This window comes from Oncorhynchus tshawytscha, linkage group LG16 (assembly GCF_018296145.1).
Source record: "Oncorhynchus tshawytscha isolate Ot180627B linkage group LG16, Otsh_v2.0, whole genome shotgun sequence".
Classification (NCBI taxonomy): Eukaryota; Metazoa; Chordata; class Actinopteri; order Salmoniformes; family Salmonidae; genus Oncorhynchus; species Oncorhynchus tshawytscha.
The window spans coordinates 36,555,683-36,566,461 of record NC_056444.1 but is presented as its reverse complement, the minus strand read 5'-3'; the positions used below and the strand labels follow the sequence as shown (position 1 = coordinate 36,566,461).

At 41.1% G+C, this 10,779-nt stretch overlaps 1 protein-coding gene across 1 annotated transcript; it reads left to right on the top strand.

Moving 5' to 3' along the window:
* The first annotated feature begins 458 nt into the window (after positions 1–458).
* Positions 459–10,141, top strand: LOC112215613 (melanocortin receptor 4-like). Its single transcript, XM_024374777.2, has 2 exons — positions 459–1,540; positions 10,114–10,141. Exons 1-2 carry the CDS (start codon positions 570–572, stop codon positions 10,139–10,141), a joined length of 999 nt encoding a protein of 332 aa, XP_024230545.2. The 5' UTR covers positions 459–569.
* The last annotated feature ends 638 nt before the right edge of the window (positions 10,142–10,779 follow it).

Genomic DNA, 10,779 nt, shown 5'->3' with positions numbered 1-10,779 from the left:
GTTCTTTCGTTCTCTGCCATGCTCTCTCAACCTGCTGCTTTCTTTATCGTCACTCCTCTCTATTCTTATCTCCATTTCACCTTTCTGTTTTACACACTTTTTAATGAATCTCTCTTTTTATGATCTCTGAATTTGGCATTCTCCATTCCCTACCTGTCTCATTCTTTCATCTCTCTATTTTCATCATTTCTATCTATCTATCTATCTATCTATCTATCTATCTATCTATCTATCTATCTATCTATCTATCTATCTATCTATCTATTCCTTTCTTCCACTTTCTTTTTGGAGGCTGTCAGTTGATAGCAGTGCAGAGTGCCAGGGGCTAAGGAAGGCTAACATCAGCAGATGTCCGGAGAAAATGACTGCTTGATCATTTTGGGGACTGGCTGAGGCAAAATCGAGTATCTGGGATTTATTCTGTTTTCCACCACCTGCCCGACGCTAGACTCTGACTACATCCACAGAGCTGTTCTTTCACAGCAAAGAAAGACAACAAAACAGCAGAATGGAGACAGTAAAGTTTCACTTAAACACTACAAGAACCAACTAAGATAACTAACAACTACATGATGAATTCCACAGACCATCAAGGGTTGATCTCTGTGGGCTATACCAGGAACCTCAGCACTGCTGGGACTCTGGGAACCCTCAACAAAGACTCAGAGGGCGTCGGTATCAAGGACTCCTCAACAGGATGTTACGAGCAGCTCCTCATCTCTACCGAGGTCTTTCTCACACTGGGGATAGTCAGTTTATTAGAGAACATCCTGGTGATTGCTGCCATCATCAAGAATAAGAATCTCCACTCTCCCATGTACTTATTCATCTGTTCTTTGGCTGTGGCAGACATGCTGGTCAGCGTCTCCAACGCCTCCGAGACCATCGTCATCGCCCTGATCAACAGCGGCAACTTGACCATCTCCGGGTCACTCATAAAGAGCATGGACAACGTGTTCGACTCCATGATCTGTAGCTCACTGCTGGCGTCAATCTGTAGTCTCTTGGCCATCGCCATAGACCGCTACATCACCATATTCTACGCGCTGCGCTACCATAACATTGTGACGGTAAAGCGAGCGATGGCGGTAATCGCGTGCATCTGGTCGTGTTGTGTGGCATCGGGCGTGCTCTTCATTATCTACTCTGAGAGCACCACGGTCCTCATCTGCCTCATCACCATGTTCTTCACCATGTTGGCGCTCATGGCCTCGCTCTACGTCCACATGTTCATGCTGGCCCGCCTGCACATGAAGAGGATTGCCGTGCTGCCCGGGAACGTTCCCATCCGCCAGCGTGCCAACATGAAGGGCGCCATCACCCTCACCATCCTCCTGGGTGTGTTCGTAGTGTGCTGGGCTCCCTTTTTCCTCCACCTCATCCTCATGATATCATGCCCCAGGAACCCCTACTGCGCCTGCTTCATGTCGCACTTCAACATGTACCTCATCCTCATCATGTGTAACTCTGTCATCGACCCACTGATCTACGCCTTCAGGAGCCAAGAGATGAGGAAGACCTTTAAGGAAATCTTCTGCTGGTACAGTCTGCCAAACCTGTGTGTGTGCGAGCTGCCAGGGAAATATTGAACTACCGAACAGCTGGGCATCTGTCAGAGACCCAGTAAGTGTGACAACTGCTGAGGTAGCATCTGCGTCTGTGTCTCGTCACATGAAAGAGCTGAATGGTTGTATAGGCTACATTATGGTGTAACGGTGTAAATAAGATAAGATGTTTTTTTATTGCCACCAGATAGGTGCAGTTTAAATGTGTTGCCTTACAGGGTCAGCCATAGTAGTACAGAGCCCTTGGAGAGAATTAGGTTTAAGTGCCTTGCTCAAGTGCACATTAACAGATTTTTCACCTTGTCGGCTCAGATATTTGATCCCTCGGTTACTGGCCCAACACTCGTGGGTAGGTAGCCTAACAATGGTTAGGCTACCCACCGCCCATGTACAGTATGGTGTAACGACTACAGTATGTTGGAAGTTGAGGGTGACAACTGCTGGGGGGCATCTGCCTCTCCTCATATGAAAGAAACCACCTAATTGTGATTGGTGAGAACTGATTTAGCCTCGTCCTGCCCCGTGCTCCAGAACACGGCTGTAAATTATTAAAAAGTAGTCCCTCTAAATTGGTTCTGGTTACCATGGCTCGGGTTGCCGAGGAGGTAGGTTGGTTTACATACACTCTGTACAAAAACACAACAGAAATAACATTGTTTCTTTTCAGCACAATCAGGCATATTTTTGTATGTCCTGAAAAATGCAGCTTTTAAAGTAACTGAACCATAATGTGAGAAGATACAGTATGATGACGATATGAGAAAAGAAGATAGATATTGAATATTTGTATTAGAATATTAAAAAATGTTAAAGATATTTGAAGAACTGAGTGGCAGATGCATATGCACTATAGTATTTTTGAAGGATAACATATAGCACTTAAATTGCACACTATCATACTCTGAGAGTTTGAAAGATGGAAAAGCTTCAAACAGATCATTCACCTCCCGTTTCAAAACATACTGTTGCAATTGGACATTGTGAGCAAACTGTATAGGCTTCTATTGTACATAAACATCCAAACGCTGTGCTCTGTAGAATACATTCACAGCAGCATAGCTGAACCCTTTTAAAGTCTCCTCTGGCCCAAAAAATCATTCAAAGCTGCACCAATTTTTCATACAAGCCCACAAGAACAAAGAGGAATCACTGATAGGCAACAGAGTGCCACAAAAAGCCTGCAAAGTCGATATCCCCGTTAATAAACACAGGGTCTCTACAGTTAATTGTGGTCGTAACCATTATTTTTGAGTTAACTCAATGAGGTGGGAGGGTATGCATTTTTTTTACAGTACAAGGGGAGAGTTATGTAAAACTGTTTTCTGCGTTCTGTCTCTAAAACAAGCACTTATTGAAATGACTTGTGTTGATGAAGCCTGTCAGGGGAGTGGAATGTAATTTGCTTAAAATATACCTATGCTGCTTATTTAAAAATGAAAATGTTTGTGTGGACATGTGCATTTAAACATTTAATCTATATTTTGAATTCATCCTCAATATGCATTTATCAAGTGCTTGGATAATAATTGCAGTGTAAAGTGTACATATAACTTCTTATCTATGAAGGTCTACTTTGCTCTTTTTTCTAAAGTTGAAACCATGTGAGTATGTGTTTTTATGTTAACATGATGTTGTTTGTTGTTGTGGCCTTAAATATTTTGCACTGTGATGTAAAAGAAAGAAAAGCAACTTGTTTTTTTAAGCAACTGTGTTATTTAGGTAAGGGAAAACGTCGTCGTTCTGTACTGCACTTTACCTTGGAAATAATGGACGACCGCCTCCTCCCTTCGCAAAGTACATTTTTCCAAGGTAATTTACAGAACTGAGACTTGTATCCTGCTTATAGCACATGTGCCAACAAACAATACTAAAGCACACATTTACTGGTAAATAACCTTTTCAATTATATTTGGGTACTATGCTAACATATATAATTATTTTAAGATCGTAATACCATGGATCATTTAGATATTTGATTTTGAATTTTAGAAACCCTTTAGGCATCAAAAAATATATGAAAAAAGTGACTTGATAAAATATTGAATTTGGCCTTTACTCCTATAGCCCATAGAAGCGCATAGCTGCATTTGTGTTAAGTAGTTTTCTAGTGACAATCATTTGGATACTTCCATAACAATGAGCTGATATGATGCGTGATTTTTCCTGGCATAGAAAAGTTTGCCTTCTTTTAAGGACACTGTTCATTATGAAGAAATTGAATTACATATCAAACACTAGGAGAGAAGCTAGCTAAATAGTATGTTGCTAGCAAACCTGCCAATACGACAACTGAATTCAACAATATCAGTTGCTGAAAACAGCTGGTCAAACTACAAACATGTGTGAGGATTTGACAGCATACACAAATTCTCCAGCGTTAAGTCAACACTGAGAGTGTTAAATCAACACTGAAAGAGTGTGACCAGTATATACACTGGAACAAGTGTTAAATTAACATACTGCCTAGTGTAAAAGTTTATTCAAATATTTCCCAGAGTGCCTTTGATTTCAAGTGACTTGTTAAGTTACCACCCATGACTGTACGTGTTAGTGCCAGAGACATCTTTGTTGCAGTTATGAGTAATGGACTTCCCTAAATTATCTACTAAGTGAATATGCTGTCAGTCAAATAATATATTATTTGAAGGTCATGAACTTTCAAAATCATGTTCTTCATTAAAGTTGATATTTGGATGAAACCAGATCGAAGTCTGACAAATGACACATGGATAAAATTATCAAGGGAATAGGGTGACATCAGCCTAACTCTCATTTTAATGCTATGTTATCATGATATTCTCTTACCTAATTTAAATAAGTTCCGCCTTGTTACCAACATCGGAAAAGGCATTTTTGCAGAGGGGTGTGGTTTATGTAGCTAGATAGACTACTCCATTCTAGGGTGTCAGCAAATATATCAAAACGTTTACACTATTCACCTATTGGTGGTGGGCCAAAGCCTTAAAACGTTAAGTTGATCGATCCCAGTGTATCCCAGACATGAAAACATTCTTATGATGACTATTACATTCCATTCTTGCAAATGTTTTCATAAAAACTACATTTCAATACTCAGGCAAATTTGCCGAAGGACTAATGTTGGGACTAATCAGAACACACATACATACCCCTCATGATAATGGCAGCCAATGGCCTGATTCTATCAACAATGTAAACACAGCCTGCTATCTAATGAAGAGGAACAGATAAAACTCAGCTACAAATACCTAGGTGTCTGGTTAGACTGTAAACTCTCCTTCCTGACTCACATTAAGCATATCCAATCCAAAATTACATCTAGAATCGGTTTCCTATTTTGCAACAAAGCCTCCTTCACTCATGCCGCCAAACATACCCTCGTAAAACTGACTGTTACCAATCCTTGACTTCGGCGATGTCATTTACAAAATAGCCCCCAACACTCTACTCAGCAAACTGAATGTAGCCCATCACAGTGTCATGCATTTTGTCACCAAAGCCCCATATACTACCCACCACTGCGACCTCTATGCTCTCTTTGGCTGGCCCTCACTACATATCCGTCGCCAATCCCACTGGCTCCAGGTCAGCCTTATCTCAGCTCACTGGTCACCATAGCAACACCCACCCATAGCACGCGCTCCAGCAGGTATATTGAACTGGTCATCCCCAAAGCCAACACTTCCTATGGCCGCCTTTCCTACCAGTTCTCTGCTGCCAATGACTGGAACGAATTGCCAAAATCTCTGATGCTGGAGTCCTATATCTCCCTCTCTAACTTTAAGCATCAGCTGTCAGAGCAGTTAACTGTACCTGTACACAGTCAATCTTTAAATAGCACACCCGACTACCTCATCCCCATATTATTACTTACCCTCTTGCTCTTTTGTACCCCAGTATCTCTACTTGCACATCACCATCTGCATATATATCACTCCAGTATTAATGCTAAATTGTCATTATTTTTGCCTCTATGGCCTATTTCTTTCCTACCTCCCTACTCTTCTACATTTGCACACACTGTACATAGATCTTTCTATTTTTATTTTATTTTGTGTTATTGACTGTTTGTTTATGTGTAACTCTGTGTTGATGTTTTTGTCGCACTGCTATGCTTTATCTTGGCCAGGTCGCAGTTGTGAGAACGTATGAGAACTTGTTCTCAACTGGCCTACCTGGTTAAATAAAGGTGAAATAAAAAAAATAAAAAATACAAACTCAGCAAAAAAAAGAAACGTCCTCTCACTGTCAACTGCGTTTATTTTCAGCAAACTAAAGATGTGTAAATATTTCTATGAACATCAGATTCAACAACTGAGACATAAAACTGAGCAAGTTCCACAGACATGGGACTAACAGAAATGGAATAATGTGGCCCGAAACAAAGGGGGGTCAAAATCAAAAGTAACAGTCAGTATCTGGTGTGGCCACCAGCTGCATTAAGTACTGCAGCACATCTCCTCCTCATGGACTGCACCAGATTTGCCCGTTCTTGCTGTGAGACGTTACCCCACTCTTCCACCAAGGCACTTGCAAGTTCCCGGACATCTCTGGGGGAATGGCCCTAGCCCTCACCCTCCGATCCAACAGGTGCTCAATGGGATTGAGATCGGGGCTCTTTGCTGGCAATGGCAGAACACTGACATTTCTGTCTTGCAAGAACTCACGCACAGAATGAGCAGTAAGGCAGGTGGCATTGTCATGCTGGAGGGTCATGTCAGGATGAGTCTGCAGGAAGGGTACCACATGAGGGAGGAGGATGTCTTCCCTGTAACGCACAGCGTTGAGATTGCCTGCAATGTCAACAAGCTCAGTCCAATGATGCTGTGACAAACCACCCCCGACCATGACGGACCCTCCACCTCCAAATTGATCCCCCTCCAGAGTACAGGCCTCGGTGTAACGTTCATTCCTTCAACGATAAATGCAAATCCAACCATCACCCCTGGTGAGACAAAACCGCAACTCGTCAGTGAAGAGCACTTTTTGCCAGTCCTGTCTGGTCCATCGACAGTGGGTTTATGCCCATAGGCAACGTTGTTGCCAGTGATTTCTGGTTAGGAATTCCCTTACAAGCCCTCAGTCCAGCCTCTCTCTGCCTATTGCGGACAGTCTGAGCGCTGATGGAGGGATTGTGCGTTCCTGGTGTACCTCGGGCAGTTGTTGTTGCCATCCTGTACCTGTCCCACAGGTGTGATGTTCGGCTGTTCCGATCCTGTGTAGTTGTTGTTACACGTGGCATGCCACTGCGAGGACAATCTGCTGTCTGTCTTGTCTCCCTGTAGTGCTGTCTTAGGCGTCTCACAGTACAGACATTGCAATTGATTGCCCTGGCCACATCTGCAGTCCTCATGCCTCCTTGCAGCATGCCTAAGGCATGTTCCCGCAGATGAGCAGGGTCCCTGGGCATCATTCTTTTTTGTGATTTTCAGAGTCGGTAGAAAGGCCTCTTTAGTTTCCTAAATGTTCATAACTGTGACCTTAATTGCCCACTGTCTGTAAACTGTTAGTGTCTTATTATTTGATTTATCCGTTATTTTACCAGGTAAGTTGACTGAGAACACGTTCTCATTTGCAGCAACAACCTGGGGAATAGTTACCGGGGAGAGGAGGGGGAGAAATGAGCCAATTGTAAACTGGGGATTATTAGGTGACTGTGATGGTATGAGGGCCAGATTGGGAATTTAGCCAGGACACCAGGGTTAACACCCCTACTCTTACGATAAGTGCCATGGGATCTTTAATGAACTCAGAGAGTAAGGACACTTGTTTTACGTCCCACCCGAAAGACGGCACCCTACACAGGGCAGTGTCATTGGGGCATTGGGATATTTTTTTAGACCAGAGGAAAAATTGCCTCCTACTGGCCCTCCAAAACCACTTCCAGCAGCATCTGGTCTCCCATCCAGGAACTGACCAGGACCAACCCTGCTTAACTTCAGAAGCAAGCCAGAAGTGGGATGCAGGGTGGTATGCTGCTGCTCTTAACAACAGTTCCACAGGTGCAACTCCATTAGTTATTTATGGTTCATTGAACAAGCATGGGAAACAGTGTTTAAACCCTTTACAATGAAGATTTGTGAAGTTATTTGGATTTTAATTAATTATCTTTGAAAGACAGGGTCCTGAAAAAGGGATGTTTCTTTTTTTGCTGAGTTTAGCTAGCTGGCTCCCAGACTGAAATAAGATATCTGTTTGAATGCACTTGAAATATGGAGCATCATCATCTGATGATAACTCCGTTGACCATTTAGCACAGTTTTTAAAAGCTAGCAGATTATGTTACAGACTAGCCTAACCAGCTACTGTAAATAACAATGAGTGTTTCATTAGCTATCTCTGTCAGTGAATTCAATTGTTGGATCAAGTTCTGGCATGATTATATGTCTCATTTCAACTTGCAGCAGGCCTATTTAAGAAACATTCAATAAAATACGTTGTATAGAAACCCAAATAAAAGCATGCAAATAGAATTGTGTGTGTGTCATGTATCCTAGAATAGAGGTTTAAAGTGACAGCTGCATATTAGCCAATACATACGGCATAGCCAACACATATAGCATACTTTGCAATACATTCTTCTCTAAAAACAAGTGTACAATGTGCTCTGCAATAAGATAACCGGAGTTTGAGTTCTAAACCAGTGTTCAAATAGCAGCTGCCCAATACCATGGTAGGAATGTATAATGTTGGATGCATTGGAGTATAAGGTATGGAGAATAATAAAAAGCGTGTAGCACTATAGAAAACACAGTTGGGAATTATTGTTTGAGTTTCAATTACTAAATGTTCAGTGAAGTATGTGAGTATATTTAGGTGGTTTAAATTTTTAGCTATCCTATTAACCTTCTAAAAGTCAAGAGTGCCACAATCTTGCCAACATTCTATTAACTATGACTGAGTGTGTTATATGTTTTCCATAATGAACATTTCATATATGTACAGTACATATGACCAAGAACACCATCACAAATTGTGTTTCACTAATTGCAGCATTACTGCAAAAATGGAATTGGAAGAGGGAAAAAGTAAGGAACTTGTCTGTTGGCTATTCATTGAAGACCAAAATTGGTTAAAGAAAATTGTTGTCACGCCCTGGCCTTAGTTATCTTTGTTTTCTTTATTATTTTGGTTAGGTCAGGGTGTGACATGGGGGATGTGTGTGTTTTTGCTGGTCTAGGGTTTTTTGTATGTTTATGGGGCTGTTTAAATGTCATTCCACTTCATGATTGTGTCCCACTTGTTGTTGATTCTTCACAAAAAAATACAGTTTTATATCTTTATGTTTGAAGCCTGAAATGTGGCAAAAGGTCGCAAAGTTCAAGGGGGCCGAATACTTTCGCAAGGCACTGTATGTAAGGGAATACTGTCACATTTGTTGAAATGAGTGGACCAAGGCGCAGCCATAGAGTTCCACATGTTTATTAAAATGAAGCTCACCAACAAAAACAATAAACGAGACGTAACAACTGGAGTGGTCACAGGCACTACATGAAAACAAGATCCCACAAATTAAGGTGGGAAAAAAGGCTGCCTAAGTTTGATCCCCAATCAGAGACAACAATAGACAGCTGCCTCTGATTGGGAACCATACCCGGCCAACAAAGAAATAGAAAAACTAGAATGCCCACCCAATGCATACCCCGACCTAACCAAATAGAGAAATAAAAAGTCTCTCTGAGGTCAGGGTGTGCCAGATACAACCATCCAAGCTATGCAGATTTTGCTGCCAAAGGACAGACTGGAACCACTTTAGTTTTGTTTGTAGCTACAGCTTGTTTGGCTCGTGTCAGGTGACTCCGGTTCACACTGGCCGATTGCAGAAATTTTCCCACTGATCTTTGTCGATAACGCCTGCTAAATTCAGGACAGCAATGTTGTTGAGAGCAGTAGCAACACTTTTGCCCTTCTCCATGGCTAACGTTATATCTTTCAAAAAAGCTGTGGTAGCAATGATTATCTACACATGACGAGTAGCTCATGTTATAGACAGAAGCGTGCTACAATGCAGACCAATCCAAACTCATCTCTCGGCATGTCCAGCCTATCCATTATGTCAGCCAATCACGGCTAGTGAGAAGATTCCTATCTTTTTGTGTGGCTAAACCAACTAGGCTCATAAATAACAATTGTATTTGCATTTACTGATGGAATACAGGTGTGTTATTAAGGCACATGAAAGTTCACACGTTCCAGAACGCATTTATTCCAAAAATGGTTTTAAAAAATGTCAATAAAATGCCCGTTCTGTGAAATAGCTAAGTGGTACATATACCTAGCTTCCTGAAACAAGTCACATTTTCATTTGGGATTAAACTTGGTTAAATACATAAGACTGTACTTTAATAATTACCAAAACCATGTCTTTGTCACTAGCAAACACAGTCATGCTGTATGTAATGTGAGAGCTGTGGTAAGAATCTCCTCTTGTATGACAATAAACGGCAATATAATCTAATCTCAAATGTACTCCCATTTGAATGGTACTGTGCCTCTAAAACATAAAATATCTACTTTAGTACTCTTTAGAAAACTTCCCCAGCTTTGGACTGCCATTCGCCCACTGCAGTTCATTTAACCTTTCCATCGGACCCTAACGGATTATAATTTTGTCTATAAACCAAAGTTCAGCAATTGAGTATGACTTTGTAGGATATATAAATGGAGAACAAATAAGAATATAATTTAGCAGGTAACTCCTTGCACTCAATCCATAAAAAGGAAAACCAAGCAGGCTGAGATGAAAAAAAAAAAGACTTATTTTAATTTCATGCTGGAAATAATACAAAAAGTGCAAGTGCAAAGTGCAATAAGTGCTGTTAACAAAAAAGTGCTCTCTCAATGACCCCTGGTAATTAACCTTTTTAAAACATGAAGAACGAAAACCTTTCCGTCTGAACGTAAGGAAAATAAAAGTTGGGAATTTGGTCTTCAAAAAAAAATGGGAAAACTCACCATAAAGAAGGATAAACTGAGTTGAACTTTGAAGAATATATAAATGTGCTTGATTGGCATGACTCATCTGTGTTTATCAACATTAGAGGATGAAAGTGAGTTTTTAGCCAATCCAACTGAAGACTGTGTGCGTCCCCTATTCCCCATATGTGACCAACTGCTTTGATTCGGTCTTATGTAGCAAAATCTGAGATTATCTTTTTTACATTGGATAAAAGCTACAAAATGGTATATCATACACTGCATTTGAGGAACAATGGGAAAGTAACCTCATTTTTGA

What these genes read in the sequence shown, in the direction of transcription:
- LOC112215613 (XM_024374777.2), top strand. Translation starts at nt 570, where the DNA reads ATGATGAATTCCACAGACCATCAAGGGTTGATCTCTGTGGGCTATACC. An exon ending in TTTAAGGAAATCTTCTGCTG is followed by an intron (nt 1,541 to 10,113) that starts GTACAGTCTGCC and finishes CGCCCACTGCAG; the next exon opens with TTCATTTAACCTTTCCATCG.